We start from the raw sequence: 22,055 nt of genomic DNA, 5'->3' as shown, positions 1-22,055 counted from the left end.
TGGTCGAAATTTAGTTTTAAAAAATAATCATATGTACGAGCGCTTGGTATGGTTATCATCTACTACTAAACGTCGAAGTTTTGCGCCAGTGTTCGACATGCCTTTAAACATAGGTTCCTAAACTTATTTGCTCACTGGCCACTTAGGCAAAATAAAAAAAATTCAAGGCTCACAACCCCAAACAAAAATAAAAACACGTATTTTTTATATTAACTTTACAAAAAATTACAAGGAAAATAGATATAATCATCTGGTCTCAGATTACAAAACAATAGGCAGATGGACCGCGCCGAACACGAAAGTGAAGCCACCAAAGCAAATACAAATTCAAAAGCTAATACCATCTCGCGTCAGTACTAAGCACAGCGTCGCACTGTTTGCACGTCGCGAGTGGTTAACAGTTTTATGTTTAAAAATGCCGTCTTGTGTCTTTGAACATTGTAAAAGTTGTTCCCAAAAACAAATAAACTAAGATGGAATATCTTTTCACAGGGAACTACTAATTATTTACCTGTTTTGTAATTTATTTACCCGATATTTTTTGAGATTCACTCGGAACACAAAACCTCGACATAAATTCGTATGTTGCCAGTTTATAAGTATCGAAATGAGTTCCCTTAAATTTAGTAAATATGCATGGGTGATGGGAGCGTCGATTAATTTATACTTTTATATAGAAATTAAATAAAAAATTCTTCTTAAACCAATGTCTAATAGCCATAATGTACACAAAAGAAAATGTCTAAAAACAGCTAAAATCTTAGTTAGATCTACAATCTGTATCTACATTTAACTGCCTCTGTGGCCGAACGGTTATCATGCCGGACTGCCACGCAGAGGCACCAGGTTCGATTCCCGGGCCGGGAGAAATATTTGTATGGCCTACATTTATTTCTCTCGTGAGTTTGGGTGTAATTTGTCGTTGTCTATGTGTGTGTCCATGGCACCCGCGACACAGGGTTTCCCTAGTGCGGGGCTATGTTGAGTGTGTGCGTTATTATTATTATATTATTATTACAGAGAACTTTTGACTGTTAGGTGCACTTGTCATAAACAGAGAGATTTTGAAAGAAAACGTGTCAAAGTTCTAAAGAGTTTCATTGGGAACCAAACAATTTTTGTCAAATTAGGAGATGGTCGTCAATGCTATGGAATTGAAAGTTAATTTAATAAACGTTGTTAGTTTAATAATGTTGTGGATATTCCAAAGATTCGCACGAAGCGTTATTCTTCCACATTTTTGTTGTGGAATTCCCTGCCTGCAGACTTGTTTCCTGAACGTTATAACTTGGGCCTTTTCAAGACAAGAGTGAATAGGTATTATTTAGGTGTGTACGCTCCATCGTCGACCTCGTCGTCGCTTTCCATCAGGTGAGATGGAGGTCAAATGCACACTTATAATTTATAAAAAAAAGTTTAATAGAAAAGTATTTGATGGTACTATTGTACTACATATTAATATCAGATATCGGTAAATGGACGCGAAACGGTAATATTATAAAAAATATGAACAAAATAAAAGTTATTAAGAGATCTTGTAACTGTGATTGTAATGAATATTTTGAAATATCAGTCAAGAGCACGACAAGCTTGACTATTTGTGTTGTTGGCATAGAGTTGGATTTAAATCTTAAATGTAAAGCTTGACGTGCTATACCTATATTGCAAAATAACATTTCCAGTTTGTAACATTAGTATTATAGAAAGCAACAGAAAAAAACTGCGAGAGTTTTTCGCTGCATCTGGCAATACCACACGCACACAAATACGCATGTCCCTACAGCGCCATTCCTCCATTCCTCCATCTGCCTATTGTTTTGTAATCTGAGCATGTAGTGTAGTTTATAGATAATTCAGGTTTTTTGTTTAATACAATAGCGCCCCCTGGACAGCATCAACGCCCCCCGATTGCTTCCGAGGCCCCAACCTCCTGGGACTCTTCAGCGCCCACTGGTAGGGACCACTTTGGAAAACTATACTACTAAAATAAAATATGAACGATATACATCAATAAATACACACATAATAAAATTTGTAATTATTTAATAGTTTAAATAAACACTTACCGATAATTAATAAAATTCCGACTAAATAATGCACTCAAACTACTCAAAGTCTAATCGATTTTTGTAAGAACACTAACGCACTTTCAACTTGGATCGCCTGTTTGTAAAAACTTTCGTCATATTGAAAAATTATAGCGTGAATCGAAGAAATTCATATTATAATATTACTAGTTCATTTAACACGGGTTTGGAGTTATATAATAAGACGTGTCATATATTGGGACAATGTTAAAGAGTGGTCCATTTAAAAAAATAATAATAAAAACGTTTATTTTCTCCCAACATGTACATAGAATAGATACTTAATAATCATAGGCTAACTTTGGGAGACAGGAGCTCAAACTAGGTTAGACCTGTGCTATGAGTCTCCTGGTCTCCAACACCCGGTTACAAATTTCACATCGAATTATATGTAATTACAGGGATGACAAAATAAAATAAAATAAAAGAAGACAACAAAAATTGATCAAAAATAACAATAATACTCTAGTGATAAGTGTGTGTGTGTTTTTGTGTATGTGTGTATGTATGTATGTGTGTGTGTGTGTGTGTGTGTGTGTGTGTGTGTGTGTGTGTGTGTGTGTATGTGTGTGTTTGTGTATCAATGCCTATGTACGCATAAGTGGGTGTTGTGAGAATATTTGATATCACAACACTCTTAGGAATCATACCTTATTCTAATACTAAACAGTCAGGGCTGGACAGTATTTCGGTTATTGGAAATTGAAATACCTAGGCTAAATACAAGTATATTTTAACAGTTTAATCCTAATCTGTAACAAACACATAGGTAAATAAATTTGAAAGATCTGCTGACTCTGTTGATTCAGAGCGTTGACTACGGCATGACAACAGACATAGAGTGTTGTAAAAAACTCGAGTCCGGGAATGTACATTTATAAACTCGACTCACGAGTCATCGAAGCACGGACTGGAGTCTAAAAAGAACCCTAGTCGTGAATTTAACTCGAGTTTTGTACAAAACTCGACTCAAGCCGACTTCTACTCTACAAAGTCTCGAGTACGACAAGCATGGTTCAATTTTATCGAACAATTACTATTGCGCACGAATTAAATAAAAAACAAAAACCCAATACGATGATTTAAACAAAAGAAGAATTAATATTTAATCGCACCATAATAATTATAATACAGTTTAACACGCCACACCACAACATCGCTCAGTCGGTACTCGTTACATATATAGGCTCGAGTCCTAACGTCGAACTCGAGTTTATTCGGAAACTCGATAGGTTCGTAATACATCGAGTCTTGTGAATAGAGTGAAGTCCTAAAATGTAGACTCCCGAGTTTTTTACAACACTGAGTTTTTATTTATATTCGTTCTTTGTATAATAATAACTAAACTAGTGAAGTAATTTTCACAAAAAATATATTAAAATCATATTAGTAAAAGATCGTGTTATCATATAAATAAACAATTATTACAAGTACATATTCGTCGCCTTATTATTAAAACCTTGTGTGTTCAAATCCACTTATAACATGCAGAAAAATTCAGTGCACTAGTTAAAACTCGACAGAGATATTTATTGAAAAACAAAACCTCACGTAACTTTATTTTTTTTAATTTCTCTCTTGTAAAATTTTAATAGTAAGGCAGTGATTTGCCATTCAATTACTGTAGCTTTATGTAGTTTTATGTATAAAAAAATATTTTGTAATTGGTATTTTAATAGTTGAGGTCTAAATACAGCATTTATATTTCACAATTTGAATACACCTCATGAAAATATTTTGTAATTATATTTGAATTAAAACATACCATGTATTTTGTACATAAATAAAATATATTCCGAAGAAAAATGATATCCCATGAGAGTTGTAGCCTACATACGTCTTCCAAGAATTATATGTACCAGAAGTGGTTATAAAAACTAATAAATAATAAAGTAATATATGATAGAAAAAGGTACAATGGTCAGAACAATAAGTATTTATAAATAATTATTAATACAAGAATCGAACCCAAAAAATCCTTCTTTCTGACAGGACTCGAACCTGTATCTGTTGAGAAAAAGCGTTATATTTTCACCGTACAAAAAATCACAGTGACAAATCACCGTGGTTTCGTCACGCCTGTCACTTATATCACCATAAACGGTTTTGGCAAGCGACTACTTTCTAATATCCGTTAATAATAATCACTTTGCTGTAACGTATAATTTCATTTGAAAAATTGATCCGCAATAACCTTCACAATTTTACAGGCTTGTCGCATTATTCGTTAATAAGACATGTGGCGTGTTTATTATTTTGGATCAATTTTGTACAATTATCTTATTTGTATTTACAATATTTACACGGTTTTTACACTAATCTAATTATTTCTTGGTTCATAATTAGAATTTAAAAATAAAACTGAACTACAATGAGTAGTGCAAGTGACGTGATCACTCACGTAGACCGTTAATAGAACGGAGGAACAACCTATATGATTTTGGAACGTCGTTCCTTCGTGAAAAGTCACGGTGATACTATTTGACGGCTGATCACTGTGATATTTTCATCGTGACGTTATTTATCACACACCTCTACAGAGTAGTAGCTGATGTCGTTTTTTACAGAACAGCCGATGCTGATTTCATGTATTTAAAAAAAACGCGAAAAATGTACAACTCTCTCTCTCAGATACGCTGCAGCTGTTATTGATGGGCGTGTCGCTTAGCATGCAGACAATTTCTGACATAATGTCAAAGACGGCATATGGTAACATTAAACAAATTCAAATGGCGACCCGAATTACTGCTAAATAACTTATAACTAGATAACTTAATAGTAAATAATTGAATAGTAAATAATACCTTAAAAATGATATATTACAAGTTGCTTTCAAAATTAGTTATCCCAACACTATTATCCGTTTCTAAAAGATTACATTCTTCAAAATCACTTCTTTTCTCGTCACCCTTATCAAAGTTATTTTTACAAAGAAAATCTCCCACAAAATTGTTCCTATCTTCCATGACTTCATCAAACGTACCTCTAAATCGTTTGTCATCATAGTTTTGGTATCTCTGTATTTCAAAATCCGGTGTTATAGTTTGTCCTTCATTTATAGTTTCCTTCAAAATATCTTCAGCTTCAATATTTGCTTGTATTGTTTGCATTTCGTAGACTCTACCTTCATTTTTGACTTCGTATTTTACTTCACTCAAGTCAATATTTTCTCGAGTTTCAAGTAAAGGTTTTATATTCATTAAATTGAAACTTGGTATCATTCTGTTGTCCCAATGATTGTCGTTTGTTTCCAAATCCGGACGTACATCCTCTCCGATCTTTTTGAAGGTACCTAAATTATATTGAAGAGGTATTGAGAAAGACGGAAGATCAGTTTGTTGATTTGACCTCGTTGGTAAGGCTGCTATGTGTATAGCAGGCTGTATGTTCTTTGTTTTTGATTGATAGTTTTCCGTGATGTTAATTGTTTGTGGTGAAGACACTGTAAAGGGTTACACAAAATATATAGCATGTCTACAAGTATGTCAATATTATTTCATCCAAAAGACATCCACTGCTAAATATACATTACATACAATATAAGACATTTTCAAATGTACAAATTACACTGTGAAGAAACTGGGATTTCAATTAAGTGATTCCAGTTAAAATTATTCATTACTTTAAATTGTTGACGCATTCGTTTTGCTTGATAAGTTCTGAAGGAAACCAGTTACATATCACAATAAACACCATCTTGTTCATTTCAAAAACATTTTTTTCGAGTTAAAAGCAAACTTTGATAATAAGATCGGACTAAGTTAATTAATCAGTTAATTAAGCACTTTCCTGGATGCTAGACTCTATTTCAGATCTACATTAGGCCCATTCATTATCATCTGCTCGAATTCTATTTTAATTGTATATTATATATATATTATATTATATTATATATTATCTTACAATAAATACAAAATATTTTTTTAATATACGGAAACGTACTCACAGGTCAGTCGTTGGCGCTGTACTATTTCAGCTTTCTAATTTGTGATTTCAGCGCAAACGAGAGTTGATATTTAAAAGTGATAGAGGCCCATTTGCCTGATGAGTTGCCAGGGATAGAATGGCACTTATTTCGTCTCTATTTCTGGTTATATATTTGATGTGATCTTGTGTACATGTACATACATTAACTTAAAAAGCAACCTTTTTATTTTATGATAAGTAGTATGGAAGGACGCCTTACCTGGTATGGTAATGAAATCCCTCATCTCCAGGGCCAGAGCGGAGGAGGATCTCTCGTCAGGAGACCTGGCGCTGCGAGGGTATGCCTCCACACCAGCTTTCTGCTGTTTACGCCACTTCGCGCGCCGGTTTTGAAACCATACCTTTAATTTCATATCGAAAATCGATATCAAAAATATTTTCTTTCTTATTTTTTGGCACGGCTGTGCCACTACCGGGTACAGATGTATTATAGAAGATTGGACTGTTATAGACTACCACACCACCTGAAGGAAGGAATATAAATAAAATTATCACAATTTTATATGTTTTTGACAATTTTGTGAATCTTCTATAATACACCTGTACGCCTGCTGTGTCTATAGCATCGAGTATATAACCAGAAATAGAGACGAAATGTCATTTAATTTGTTTGAAAACTATTCTGCCAAATCATTACTGTGACAACTGCGTTCCGATTGGCATTAAACTAAAACTACATATTTAATTACCGAAGAAATGTGATTCACTTTGTTTTGTAATTAGATGTTTTGCTGTTTTTCCCACACCACCGAATGGAACAGCCCCATTGTTACAGATATTATCTTTATTACCATAAATACAGAATATTTTTGGAATATACGGAGACGTACATACAGGTCAGTTGTTGGCGCTGTACTATTTCAGTTTTCCAATTAGTGATTTCAGCGTAAACGAGAGTTGATATTTAAAAGTGATATATGGCCGATTTGCTTGATAAGTTGCTAGGAATGGATGGCCCTTATTTCGTCTCTATTTCTGGTTATATACTCAATGGTCGATATAATGTCAGTAGCAGGATTTTGCTTACCAGCGGCTAGTCACCGAGCTACTATTCAACTGCCATTGCAATTTTTTGGTATTCTGCTCTTCAATGGCTATTCGATGCTATGCTATGCGATTACTAATTATTTGACATATTTTTTTTTAATTAGACGACTAAATTGCTGATTAAGCGATATAAAAATTGAAATATGCATAGTCATTTCCATGATAGTTTTGGTAGACAACATCGATCATTAGTGATTGAATGAATGAATGAATTAATGCCATCACTACCATATTTCTGACACTCTATTGCGATTCAACTGCCATTGCAAGTAGATTTTAGCGGAGTAATAAATATTATCATAATTGCAATATTATCTAAATAGAAATCAGTGACGAGGCGTGAAAATAATCGTTAGTAAAACCGGTCGAACATAAAAAATCTACCTTAACAAAAACTTCTTTTTCCGTTAAAAAGGCGCCTTGTGACACTTAAACATAACACTTGTTAGCACACAACATACTATACAACCCGATGGTTTTCGAGTTTTCAGCCGCCATTATTAGGTCTTATTCTACTATGGCTTTACACCGGACTTTTGCAAATGTGTGTGTATTTTGATATGGGCGCCTAGGTTTCATGAATGAAGTAGAAGCCAGGATCCGACCGACTGGCGTGGTAGACCGCGCCCTGTAATTGGAAGAGATGCTGAGATCCATCACACTCCGTATTATTGAATATTTTGAAAATAAGTTTTTTAAGAGGCAGGATATACGCGCTGTTTAGTACAATCTTATAGTAACATGTGGAAAATTTTAGGCAAGCAAAGTAGAAATCTAAATATTCGCCGAAAAATCTTTGATATAGAATACATTCTAAACATTATAAATGGTAATGTTGACTACTTTGACTTACTGGATGATATTTCGTTTAATGTACCTACTCGTTCGATGAGAGCCTATCATTCTATTGCAGTTCCCTTAGCGAGGACTAACTATAGACAAAATAGTTTTCTATGTAAAGCTAGCAAGAGCTTGCATAGTGTGCTGAGCAATCATGATCTGGAAGTTGATGTATTCAATTTTTGTAATGTTGATGCGCTAAGGTGTAAACTCACGGATATTCTATTTAACTTTATGGAATAATTTGTGATTAGCGCTGGTATTGGGTTGTTATATTTATGTAAGTGCATGTTGTTGAGAAATACTGCTTATTGGTCGTTTGTTTAATGCTCATGGCTCAGGTGGAAACCTGTAATTGGCTTTATGTTTATATTCCTGTTTTTATTCAATGTAAGAAGCTGTTGGTTTTCCATGAATAAATAAATAAATAACTAGAGTCACAATGGAATTATTGATGGAATCAATGATTGGCAAAATCATTGATTATTTCGATGGGGCCATAACATTTAAAAGAAGAAGATATTACTTTCATCATAAACTTGACATATGTAGTACGTATGAGTTTTGTTGCGGACGCAGTCACGTGGTATCGTATTTCGTGGAAGAGTTTCAGTGATTTAAAGAATTTGCAGTCTTGGAACCCTGATCGTTAATATACCTGGACTCTAGCTTCAGTCAAGTCAATCCTCATGGCCAGTTCCTCCCTAAAGAATACGTCAGGGTAATGCGTCTTGTGAAACGCTGCCTCCAGCTGCTCCAGCTGCACGTTTGAGAAGGTAGTTCTGGAAACATTAAGGACAAGATGCTTTAGAAAAGTTGCGAAAATACATGAACTAAACGGGACCCGAAAGCATGCTATTGTCGAGCAATTCAAACTGCCTCCGTGGCCGAACGGTTACCATGCCGGACTGTCACGCAGAGGTCCCAGGTTCGATTCCCGGGCCGAGAGAAATAGTTGTATGGCCTACAATTATTTCTCTCGTGAGTTTGGGTGTAATTTGTGGTTGTCTATGCGTGTGTCCATGGCACCCGCGACACAGGGTTTCCCTAGTGCGGGGCTATGTTGAGTGTGTGCGTTATTTATTTAAAAAAAAAAAAAAATTGTACTTTTGAAACATCACGCTGATATTAATAGTTTTTAACCGAGTTAAAAAAATGAAGTTCTCAATTTGGCTGTATTTTTCTTTATTTCTTTGCGTATGCTTCGCGATTACTTACGACATTTGTAAACCGATTTCGTAGATTCTAAGTCAAATTTGAAAAAAATATATATTTAGGGAAATTAAGGAAAGAATCCGGTTATTTGAATAAACCCAGCGAAAGCGGATTGATAAGCAAACATTTTGTTTTTATTTTAATAAAAAAGTTGCTAATAACCATTGACTTACAAATAAATGGACGACGGGTATAATACAAAAACCACGAAAAAAATGTCCCAAGTCAACCTATTTAAACGTAGTGACATGTAAAGGAATATGGAAAAGCTAAAACGTTGAATTGAAATTGTAATGTCATCGCAGTACTGTCTAATTTTGCTCGCTTCGCTGTCAGTCGAACAAACGAAGACTAAAGCGCGAATGACGCTCTGTATACGATTTTAACGCCCTATAAGTTCGGACACTTTTTAGCGCAGACCCGACGTCCATATAATTGTAAGTCAATGCTAATAACACATGAAATCGTGTATTCTTAATAAATTACATTAAGTGTCGTCGACACAACCTCAAATGGCTTTGGTTGATTTCGCATAGCAGTGAGAGTGTTGGATCAATCACTTAAAAAAATATATAATACGATTGAGGACATACACTGATTACTATATGGTGTGAAAACACGATTCTAAAAAATTTTCACGATAGGAAAAAAAACACAAACTTAACGCGAAATTTTACAAGAAAACCGCTGTATTCAATAGGTGCTTTACATATACCAATCATTTTTTTATATCAACTGAACTAAATAGAACAGGTATAGTATACGATATACATTTTCAAATGGCACTAATAAGTTCATTTATTAAAAAATAAATTCCGAAATAAAGCCAGTGTCCTCTCTATATGTACAATAGAAACCATTCAGTACGGGCAACATTTTAATTCGAGCTATCCACTTTTAAACCATGTTTTTTGATAAACACGGAGTTAAATATGGTGTGATTTTCACGTTTATGTACACACTACAACTTCTAAGCGGATAAGTTGTTTCTATGAAAATTCCTAGCAACACCACTTCTTAGTACCAGACCTTGTTAAAGAAATGTAGGGCTAATGGATTCTTGTGAAATGGTAATAGGTAGATCGTTTTATAGAGTATGTGGTTAATTCTCAAGCTGTTTTTGAGTTTCGTATTTGCTGTCTTTGGGACGCTTTGAAACCGGAAGCCTGAAATCCTGTTAAATTAACGCAATAATTAAATAAATTTTACACCGCAAATTGCTAAAAATTCATCACCAACCCTATCACACACGTTTCACTACTGGGCACAGTTCTCTTCTAACGGTAATGTGAACATTACTACGCTCCGGTTTTGAAGGGTAAGGGTGCTGGTGAAATTACAGGCACATAGGACTTGTCAACTTATGTTTTATTTTTTTAAATATCAAGTGACGGGACGGACAAGTCGTGTGACTTATGGTAAGCTACATGCCTGTCCATAACAGTTGCATTGCCACTCAGAATTTTAAATCGTAAAAATTTGAGGGGCACTGCCACAGCGCCCGTCACTCTGAGACATAAGTTGACAAGTCTCATGTGTCTGTGATTTCATCAGCATCCTTACCCCTCAAAAGCGGAACACAGTAACGCTGACATAATTGCTTGGCGGCAGAAATAGGTAATAGAAATATGCCCCAGGTGACGGGCGCAGTGGCCCCTCAGACCTTTACAATTTAAAGCTCTGAGTGGTACTGCAACTTTTATGGACAGGCGTGTCGCTTAACACCAGGCGTACGACTGGTTCGTCTCGTCACTCGATATTATAAAAAAAAGCCGGGCGACCGCTTCAATTAAACTGCCTCCGTGGCCGAACGGTTACCACGCCGGACTGCCACGCAGAGGCCCCAGGTTCGATTCCCGGGCCGGGAGAAATATTTGTATGACCTACATTTATTTCTCTCGTGAGTTTGGGTGTAATTTGTGGTTGTCTATGTGTGTGTCCATGGCACCCGCGACACAGGGTTTCCCTAGTGCGGGGCTATGTTGAGTGTGTGCGTTATTATTATTATTATTAATTCTATAATGAAAGGGCGTGAGACGACCCGTGCTTCGCAACGCGAATGACCCGCGAGATTATGCGATTGTGTGCGTCCGTACACGACGCGCAGCGAGCGTGCACACATATAAACGGCGCTGCTATGTTTGTATGGAATTACCATATTTCTCTTATCATACCATGTTTTAGACCCATACATATTCGACATCGAGTGCGACAGAATTCTACTTCGACGGGCAGTGTGTGCATCGAAATTTCATGTGACAGTCGACGAAACACAAAGAGATATAAATACCTATTTCTGCCGCCAAACTGTGTCTCAACTTATGTGCCCCTCAGATCTTTGTAATTTAAAGCTATGAATGACACTGCAACTGTTATGGACAGGCGTGTCACTTACCACCAGGCCCACGACTTGTTCGTCCCGATCCCGTCGCTTAGTATCATAAAAATATATATAAATAAATGTTATATTTACCGATATCGTCGTTGTTTACGTTTTGGCACATCAGGTTTTGATCCTGCAAAATTGAAAGTTGTTTGTAAATTGAAAATGAAACTTATTTCCGGATCTAAATGACATAATAATACATTTACGTAATACATACGTAACGTTGGTTTGTTTAAACCAACGTTACGCGCTCTTTACATGTCCCATGGTTACGGCTGACCGAGATGATATTGGTCAGTTACGTTTAATATTAGTGCAAACCTATTCTGAACTAAAGATGTAAAAATTCTTAATTTATCAAATGGTTTGAAAAATTAGAACTGAAAAAATGTTTACATTTCCAATAAGTAACAATGGTAAAAAATTAAGAACTCAATCTGTTAAGTATGCAGCCAGGAAGCTTAGCATCCTTTCCAGTGTGGAACGTTACTTCACACCGGGACAGTAGCTTCAGCTGTATTACAAGTATAATGTCTATTCAATATTTTTATGGGGTCATGGTTTCGCGGATTTCAAAGAAATAAATGCAATATTTATATACATATACATTCTTCATTGCTCCAAATAAATACAACAGTAATACTAATTGAACAGAAGGTGAGCAAAGATGGATTTATCTTTAAGAGCTAGCCAATCCAAGCCAGTGAGAGCAAAGGTCGTAAGCGGGCAACAAACAGCGTGTAAGAGAGAAAGAGAGAAAAATTTTACTAACTACCAGATAAACAATAAAAAAGTTACCGTTACTTACATAAGTATTATAAATAAATAGAATATATTTATAACGTATAATAAATAACACCAATACACATAAGTACACATACATAAATATATATTAAAAAATAATAAGATGATTACGAAGAGAGCTCAGCAAGAAAGTGCACGGTCAACCTTTTCGTGAAAGAAGTATTGGGAAATATTTACAGTTTGGAATTACCAGATTTCGGAGAATATTCTTCATCATCATCATACTGTTGGTGTTCTCCGGTGTCTTCGGAAGTTTCTGTGGTATTGTATGACTCGTTAGGTTCTACGTCAGGTCTTTCACATAAAACTGATCCCGGACCTAGGCTATATAATAAAACAAATTATGTCACTGTAATAATGCATGTGATATTTACTTAGTCAGTTAACGTATAAAAATATAATACATGCTTAAATCAATGCAACTGTAGTAATGTACGATTCCAGTTGATTACGAAGCATAGGCTGCAGTTGAGCCACTGGTGCTGCGGTATATCGCCGCAACACTTGCGGCCCCGAGGCGGCAAAGAACGCTTGCTGCCGCGGCACCATTTGTAGTCAGCCTTAGGGCTACGACAAATGCGTAAGCATTCGTCTCTATTTTAAATAAAAAGCGATTCTGTATTAAATACTATTTAAGGCGTACTGGACATACCTATTAAAAAGATTAGGTATATTATAGCAGAAACTAGTAGTAGGTGAGACGTCATCATTCAGAATGGTAGCAGAGTCGAACCCGGCGGAGCCTTCGCGGCCGTCTAAAGATTCCTCCATCATCATTGGAAACTGATGATAGATAGAAAGAAAAAAAAAAGTCATTATAAATAGTACATGCTTTTAAGTTGCTCCCAGGAATTTATCGGTACCGATATCGATGGCGAAATTTCGGGAAATTCCCAGCTAAACTCAACTCATTCAGTTACTAACTTCTGCTTGAATTGGTGTTAGTTTTCTTTTACAATACCAAGTGACGGGTCGAACTAGTTGTGGGCCTATTGGTAAGCGACACGTCCGTTCATAGCAGTTGCAACGCCACTCAAAATTTTAAACTGCAAAGACCGGAAGGGCACTGATACTGCGCCGTCACACTTAGACGTAAGTCGACAAGTCCCATGTGCCGGTTATTTCATCAACACATCTATCCTTCGAAACCGGAACCCAGTAATGCTCACACTACTGCTTTCGAACTTTTTCACAAGGAGTTCTTAGTGCTACTAAAATATATATATAGTATAAAGAACGACGTTGTGAAAAGCTAAATACATACATATTATTTTTTATTTTACATATAATGTGAAAATTTGAAGGACTATTTATATTTTCAATTTTATTGAAGTGAAAGATTGCAACAATTTAATTACAAAATAACGCTAAAACAATGTATTTAGTTGTATATTTATTTAATAATATATTTTGATTGATTTTTCGCTTCCACTTTTTTTTATGTTTCTTATTTTGCTTCAAAATTAAAAGAAAAATAATGTGACATGTTTTCAGCGCTATGAATTTGAATTTATGTTAAAGTAACATTAAATATCGAGTTCTTAGGTTTTCGTGATTATTACAAATAGGAATATTTCCGGATTTAGATCGCGTATATTTGTTTTTTCTAACAAACCAATTCAGGCCCCCTTGCAGGTTCAGTCAACCGTATCCAAGAGACCTGTAAAATACCAGTCAACCGTGGTCATGGGACCTGTAAAGTGCCCGAAACTTTGGTTTGTTTCAAAAAATCCGAAAAAATAGTTTAATTTCCTATAAAATTGAATATTTTGATATTTCCAATGTAATTTTTTTTGAAAACCGAAATTTCCCGGAACTAATTGTTACAGGTACCGGGAATTGAAAGTATCTATTCAGTACCGGTACTACCTAATTATTATATTGGTGTACAGTACACTACTAGACATATAATGGTGTAAAATTATGGAAAAAATTACAGAGCCGCAAAATTGGTTTCAAAGTAATGATAAAGCTGACAAGGGCTCACTACGATAGTATTGTCAAGTAGGAATCTAAGTATACAACCCTTCTCATAGGTACGTACCAAAGTATATAAAAGGTTTATGATGGACGATGACAATAATACAATTAAGGAAGAGGAACTCCTTTGAGGACGCGAAAAAAGAAACGATTTCCAAGTAGGATATACCTACTTAAATATAACTACCTATACGGGGTGTAATCGTTAAATGGGCCCAGTCGATTATTCCGTAAATATAAGAGATATCAAATACCTATGAACTTAAATCGAAACTATGTCACCTAAAAAATAAATATATAAAACAGTCTCTTACAATCTCTTAACAGTCGATATTACTTACTTCAGCTTGAATTCAAAGTTTTACCATACTGAATCGGTTCTATTGCGCGTGTCGGGTGACAGGGACACTGGCTTTATTTCAGAATTTATTTTTTACAAACGAAATTAAAGCTATTTAAAAAATGTATATCGTATACCATGCGCGTTCTATTTAGTTTCGTGGATATCAAAAAATCATTGGTATATGTAAAATACACACTGAATGCAGCGGTTTTCTTGTAAAATTTGGAGGTATTTGTTTTTTTTTTTCTATAGTGAAAATGTAATGAATCGTATTTAACACCGTATATAACCAGTTTATATCCTCCATTTTACTATATCTTTTTCCCAAAGTGATCGATTCAGCACTTTCACAGTTATGCGGAATCAACCAAAGCCATTTGAGGTTGTGTCGACTTTTAAAACAATTTGAGGTGAATTAAAGCCTCTCTACGAATGCCAAAGGTATGGAAACATTTAACGTTAAAATTTTGGATATTTCTAGTTTTATTTAAAAAAAACCTTATTGACGTCGTTTTACTCATTAAGTAACGTACGTTCGATATCGGTATAAAAGTTTTTGATACGTGTTATAATTACGGAACAATTGTCTGGGTACGTTTAACGAGAACATCCTGTATGTGAGGTATATAATGATTTTAAGTGATGATTCTACCTATTAAGTTTATACACCTCATACGAACACCTTTTATTACAAACACCCAACTGAAATCACGAAAAAGGCAGGTCTTTCATTCATTTTCTAATATCATTTTGTACTCCTATATTTATTGGAATGGACACTGTAGTAGAAGTAGCAGGGTTAATGACCGCTCACAAGTAACCTGAGCGAACACTAAATTGAATTAAATAGCTATAATTTAGTTAACTTTATTAAATTATCAGTTAATGGGGATAATTTGTATTTTCTTCACTGCCAGTTACGTGAGGGCTTACGTCGTGGACGGCTTTCGCGCCAAAACTTTGACAGAAGTATTCACGCCATACATTTTGACAGGTTCACGCGGGATCGTTTGACAGGTGACTTTCAGCGCGAAAAGTGTATTTTTCTGAGGATAGCTAGAGTGATTGCCAGGAAATAATAATAGTGAGATTAAGTGTAACGTCCTAATTTATTATCTGATGTCATTAAAAGGACACCTCTTAGAGTATGGAAAGTACGTAACACAAGTTTTTTTTATTATGAAGACAAAAGAAACATTTCTTTTATACATTTCAAACAAATACATTTAAAATTTGTGTATGGAACAGCTATTTTTTTGCGATATAATGGGGTTGCCATAGTAAAAGTTGTTTGATTCGATTTAATGGACTAAAAATGCCTTGAAAAAGGTGTAATATCAACTAATAAATACCTTGTATTTAGGCAACGTAAACGCCTAGAGCTTAAAAATTAAGTGCAAACTGACAATATGCACGACTGTGATATTTATGGCCTAATAAGACCGTATAGAATTTTCCGCCCAATTGTTCTTTTCGTGAAGTAAATTATGAATGAATTGAATTTAACACACAAACTATAAAGCGTACTTTTGGTATAATAAAGCCATATTTCATAAAAATAATAATAACTACGAAAAACAAAATTTGAAGCATAAAAAAGTTTTCGACTAATTTCGTTCGTACAAACTTTTAAACCTCTGTCCTGAAAACTTGTTATTTTGCAGATGTAGCCTTACATGAGTGCAAAATGTTTCTAATAATCAATCTACCTCAAAATTGTTCTTTAAAAAAATGTGTAAACAATGATTCCTGTCTGTGCAGAAATCGAGTAACAATTAGTCTGTGGTGAAATCCCTTAACACTAAATAAATAAAATTTCAGATTCTTTTTAATTGCATTTTTTAATTTTGATATATATTACAAATAGTGCAACACAGAGTGCTTCTATTAGTTGCTTGGTGTTTGGTATACACATGATAGATGCAGCAAGCGAATAGCTATAGGTGAAGCCTAAAAATCAGCAATACTGAGTCTTCATCCTTTATGTCCACATTACTGTTCTTTTGTTTTAATTGTTTGTATATATTTGTTTATGTGTTTTGTGGACAAATAAATATATTTTTATTTCTTTACTTTATTTATTTTAATGTTCAATTTGCTACCTCTTCCCGCGGCTTTTTATTGTAGAGGAAAGCAGTGACCAATTTGCGATAGTGATGCTATACAAAATCTTATGAAAAATATCCAAAATCGTCTTCCATTAGGCAAATTCTTTTTATCCTACCATCAGGTTCACATTAGCAAGATAAGCTTGGATTAAAGCAAAAATATTAAGATCAAATGCAGGAAGTAGAACTTACTGCCACCTATGTTTCCGTCGATATACAACCCTGACATCCTTAGTGGAAGGGTAAATTGACATCTTACGGACAGACTTGATCCATTATCGAGCTCATATTGATTTAATAGCCTTGACTGTGGTCAAGGATGTACCCAAATTTATTATAATAGGTATGAATTGACCTTCTAATTTCCTGGCTAACCGATTTTACCGCTGCCTATGGCCCGTTATGGACCCTACGCACATTGTAATTAAACTGAATACTTGGCAGATAGGGCGTAATAATAAAGCAAACTCGAATAACTTTATTTGAATGGCTAATATAAGAAACATTATGAAAACTATTTAAAAGGATTTAGACAACCTTTTAACCGAGCACATAAAGAAATATCATGAACTGTGATGAAAACCTACAAAAGAATCAAAAAATGTTTTTTTTTAATAATAAAACTCACTTACCTTAAGGAATAACAGTTTCTCTGCAAGAAGTTGTTGTTTTTTTTTAAGGTATTTACGTATGAGGAGTTTCAATAGGCTGTATCTATTGTCACGTGGTCACCACTGAAGTGAATACCCGCGATCCACTGTCACTACAACCACAGTGACAACCGTGGAGTCGACTGCTACGATAACAGTTTTCTTACAGTACCGAGAGGAAACGTCGTTTTTAAAATGATTATCTGTCAAAAGTGCTTTATCACATAATAGCCATAAAAATAATACGTGTTATATGAAACAAAAACGTGTATATGTTTCATTTTATAACACTCCTATATAAGAATAAAAAGTTTTCGATTAATATCGTTCGTTTCTTCGTTTTTTTAAACCTTTCTCTTGAACACCTGGCCATTTGCATGTGATCTTATGGTATACATACTGACACTCTAGTAGCAGTAGAGCTCCATGTGAAAGAGTTCGTCCGGGGTGAACATTACTGCGTTCCGGTTACGACGGACAAGGGTACTGGTGAATTACAGGCACATGGGACTTGTCAACTTATGTCTCAGGGTGTCGGGCGTAGTGGCAGTGCCCCTCAGATCTTTGTAATGTAAAGCTATGCGTGGCACTGCAACTGTTATGGACAGGCGTGTCGTTTCCCACCAGGAACACGACTTGTTCGTCCCATCATTTAGCATTAATAAAAAAAATCCCTATCCCTAGAATGTTGGAAAATTAAATTTCAGAGTCCGTAATTTGTGTATTTTTTTATGGTTTACGATTCTCTGAAGTATTTAGTTGGATTATTTATTTATTCACATAATAATTGTGAATATGTCGGAAAAAAAAATATCCCAAATACAAATAAGAGATAAAACATAGGAAATAAAATTAAAACAAGACATTAATGAAAACAAAAAGAATAATAATAACAACAATACAATAATAATAATGAATGAATGAATGAATGATAAGTTTATTGCTCTCATAATGCTTACTTATGACTTAAATACAGAGTTTTGTAACTGTTATGCATATTGTTAAAGTCTAGTGTTAGTCTAAGGATTATTTCCCTTGTATGACTAATCACCAGTCTCCCTCTCTCTAAGCCAAGACTAATTACTCCTAATAATAAGTAAATACCATGTGAAATAAGATTTTTTTTTAATGTTCACAAAGCTACGTTTAAATACAAAATCAATGTCAAGTGTAGCTTAACATATTTTGCAATTCAATCGAAAGAAAAAACGTTTTAAACACCATTACACATAATAAAAATAAATCGTTGATATTTTGATGAATTGTCAAAACACAAATTCCAAAATATACATAACGGTTTCTTTTGCCAAAGCGTTATCGTTGTTTACAGTTATCGATTTAAATATTTTTATTTTTGTATGACAGTATAATCTGATAAATTGTTGAAAGTCATAGCACAAAAGTTGTTGTTTGTGATTTAAAAAATAACCGACTTGTAACAAAAAAAGCTTTAGCCACTCCACGGCATTCCTAGCCAACCGCCTAGAAAACGTATGACGTTTTTCTATCATCTACATACATACCAATACATCCGTACACATGTATGGTTAAGCAGAGCTTAACAGGGTGGTAGGGTGAAGCGCTTCAAGTGCCGTACGAGCTGCGGCTTTGTTTTTTATTGCGTAGTGTCAGTTAAAGAGACTATTACCCTATTTAAAATTATAAATCATTTAAAGTTGTTACTTATATTATTATGAACAAAGATCGGAATACCATAGAGCATTACCTAAACTTCTAGTAATAACATAGACTGGACAATAACCTCCTTCTGAAATGCCGAAATGGTCAAAATAAATTTTGTTTACAATTACCAAGTTTTTCTTTTAAGAATGTAGAACAATATACAATACAATAATTTCGAAATTTCAGAGAGACGTATTAAGCAAGTTTAGGTAAATAGGCAGAATAGAATCTAAACTCCTGGCCTCGTATGCAGACGGCAACACATCAAGTTACAAATTGATGGACCTAAATCCGTTGCACCGGAGGCGATATACGAATAAAATCATGTGTACTTATAGGTTTATGTGCTGACTGATGTGACTGTGCATCAAAATATACTTAATATTATGTGAAATGATATTTGGACACTAACATTCCTGTAAACTAATATACGCCCAGCGTACTCGTTACACTACAATGAAAATTTTTGTATTCAAATTTAGCAATAATGCTCTTTTCATACCTACTTGTTTGGGTTTGAAGCATAATTGAGGCTATCAGCGCAATATTGGTGTAATAATATTACATTATTGTATTATTGTATAAAAAAAATAATTTAATATTAGAATCTAAATATAAAATAATTTACGTTTAAAGTATTATTGTAGAAAAAAAACACGATATTCAGTTTTTTTTTTGTGAAATCGCTCCACTAGTTTGTTGTAATTATTAATACAAAGATTCGAACACTTAGAAAAAATTCACTTCGATCGGATTGAAATCCGATTCGAACCAACGTCTCCCAGCAAACCATGCCAGATACTATGCCAACTAAGCCACGGAACGAACCAACAGACCTCACGAATTTTTCATTGTGTTTGTTGCAGATCTTACTTTTGGTTTTAGCAACTTTTTTGCCGTAGCGCCATCTGTAAGAAATCTAAGCAATGTATGGTTTTCTGGGAGACGATGTTGGTTCGGATCCAACCGGATCAAAGTGATTTTTTTCTAAATATTCGATCTTTGTTTAATAATTATAGCCTCAATTAAATTTAATACATTTTATCACTTCAAGCGACTTCCAGCTACACATTAATGGATCTTGTTCCGTCGCACTGGAAGCAATATTCCAACAAAAGTATACAGGGTGTAAATTTGAGACGGGGCAGCAAGACCCGCTTCGATCCGGTCTCTCGTAAGGATCATAGTCTCTATGTGACCAACTGAGGTAAGAGTACTCAAAATGTCAGAAATCACAAAAACTTTTTTCCATACATTTTGTAGGGTCCTATTTAGTAATCAGTTATTCTAGGTAGTTAAGAAAACTAATAATAAGGAAACTAACAAATTGACAACGTGTTATGTATTTCAAAATAAAAATAATAACGAAAAGCAAAATAACATAATAAAGTCCATAATAATAAATGCTCGAATTGATTGCCGCCTTGGCAGATGCATCGATTCTATTGAAAATTGCTGCAAGTGCATCTTTCTGATGTATTTTTTTTATAAATTTAATTTTTTACATTGCCCCAAGGAAAAAGTCAAGGGGCCTCAGATCAGGACTGCGCGGTGGCCATTTGATAGGACCATGTGATCCAATTAATCTGTGTCCACACTTGAGAACAAGTTGATTAAAAATCGTCTTAAAAGTGACAATACTCTATTAACAAAACAAAACAAAGCTGTTCCAAATATAAAAAATAGTGATTTATAATTCATAAAGTTCCAAATATAATAAATAGTGATTATTATAATTTGGCTTTACTTAAGTCTTATTTGTAGAGTAGTGGCGAGTTTTACACAAACTAAAAATAATAATTTTTGTTTCTAACAAAAACTTTTCATTTAAAAAGTGTGGTAAAAGATTTTTTGCGATTTCTGCCATTTCGAGTACTCTTACCTCAGTTGATCCCATAGAGATTGATCACCAGAGACCGGATAGAATGGCATAAAAAAAAGTTTTGTAAAAATTGCCTTTTATCTTGCTGACTGTTTTTAAACTGTCTGACTGAACTGATTTTTTTAAAATCTGTAAATGCCAATCAAAATATCTTCAAAATTCATGGATAGTCTTCTAAAACCGTTTTCCTGTAGCTACAACGATTAAGGTAGCTGGCCTTGCTGCCCCGTCTCAAATTTACACTCTGTATAGCTCGATGTGCTGTTGACTGTACATTGGGCGTTTGGCGCTTTCCCCATTGTAATTTGAATCTGAATTATATAGACTAGGTTTTTCAACAATAACACGTATCGCAATAATAATATGTACCTGAGTACACAAGCTTCTTAGTCATTGTCTAAGTTTTAAATACACCTCCCACGAATGTCCCATTGCTAGATTTAAGTCATAGTCCATCATACATGGAAACTTCATGTTTTTCATAGAATCATATCGCACCCCTGAGGCTCAATTTATATTGCGGTGGAACGGAATGGAAGCGAACTTTTGTAACGATATTGTATATAGTATTGTACTTTATGGTCAAATGTGTAACGTACAAACTAAATAAGAGCCAAAATCTTCCGCGGAATACCCAAGAATTACAAAAATTTGCTTCCGGCGCAATATGAATTGAGCCTTTTGGAAGAACGGCTTAAGGTGAAGTTATTTCAAAAATATTTATTGCTCCATTGGATACAGAAAAATAACTCTTCGACTATATTGTCGACAGAGTTAGAAGAATTGGAGAGGATGTGGATTACATTGTCATAAGGGGTGCGTATCATAGTGTGGTGGTATAAAGGTAACTGATTATCACCTATAATTCTTTTTTCTAAAGCTCAATGTATAATATTTACGGCCTGGTCCATACTTGATAAAGTGTTTTAGCTTATTTAAGAACTACTTACAGCTCATACCACTCAAATCGCCCGAACACACTTCTTTTGAACCTTGAGAAACGACCAAGCTACCCCATTATATAAGACTGTAGCTAGCTTGGA

At 34.5% G+C, this 22,055-nt stretch overlaps 1 protein-coding gene across 1 annotated transcript; it reads right to left on the bottom strand.

Annotated features, from left to right (window-relative positions):
• Positions 1–4,906: 4,906 nt before the first annotated feature.
• Positions 4,907–13,137, bottom strand: LOC113228224 (homeobox protein SMOX-3-like). The gene is made up of 6 exons (XM_026461487.1): positions 13,019–13,137; positions 12,557–12,690; positions 11,884–11,893; positions 8,620–8,743; positions 6,274–6,415; positions 4,907–5,529 (listed from the first exon to the last, which is right to left on the bottom strand). The coding sequence occupies exons 1-6, from the start codon at positions 13,135–13,137 to the stop codon at positions 4,907–4,909; spliced, it is 1,152 nt and encodes a 383-aa protein (XP_026317272.1).
• Positions 13,138–22,055: the final 8,918 nt, after the last annotated feature.

The sequence above is a fragment of the Hyposmocoma kahamanoa genome, unplaced genomic scaffold (assembly GCF_003589595.1).
Source record: "Hyposmocoma kahamanoa isolate Upper Pololo Valley unplaced genomic scaffold, ASM358959v1 224, whole genome shotgun sequence".
In the NCBI taxonomy this organism is placed as follows: domain Eukaryota; kingdom Metazoa; phylum Arthropoda; class Insecta; order Lepidoptera; family Cosmopterigidae; genus Hyposmocoma; species Hyposmocoma kahamanoa.
The sequence above is the reverse complement of the archived record's forward strand: the minus strand, read 5'-3'. Positions and strand labels throughout refer to the sequence as shown.

Coding starts and splice junctions, on each gene's coding strand:
- LOC113228224 (XM_026461487.1), bottom strand. CDS start 13,137: ATGGAGGAATCTTTAGACGGCCGCGAAGGCTCCGCCGGGTTCGACTCT. Junction 6,416..8,619: donor TGACTGAAGCTAGAGTCCAG/GTATATTAACGA, acceptor ATGAAATTAAAG/GTATGGTTTCAAAACCGGCG. Junction 5,530..6,273: donor GGATTTCATTACCATACCAG/GTAAGGCGTCCT, acceptor AACCCTTTACAG/TGTCTTCACCACAAACAATT.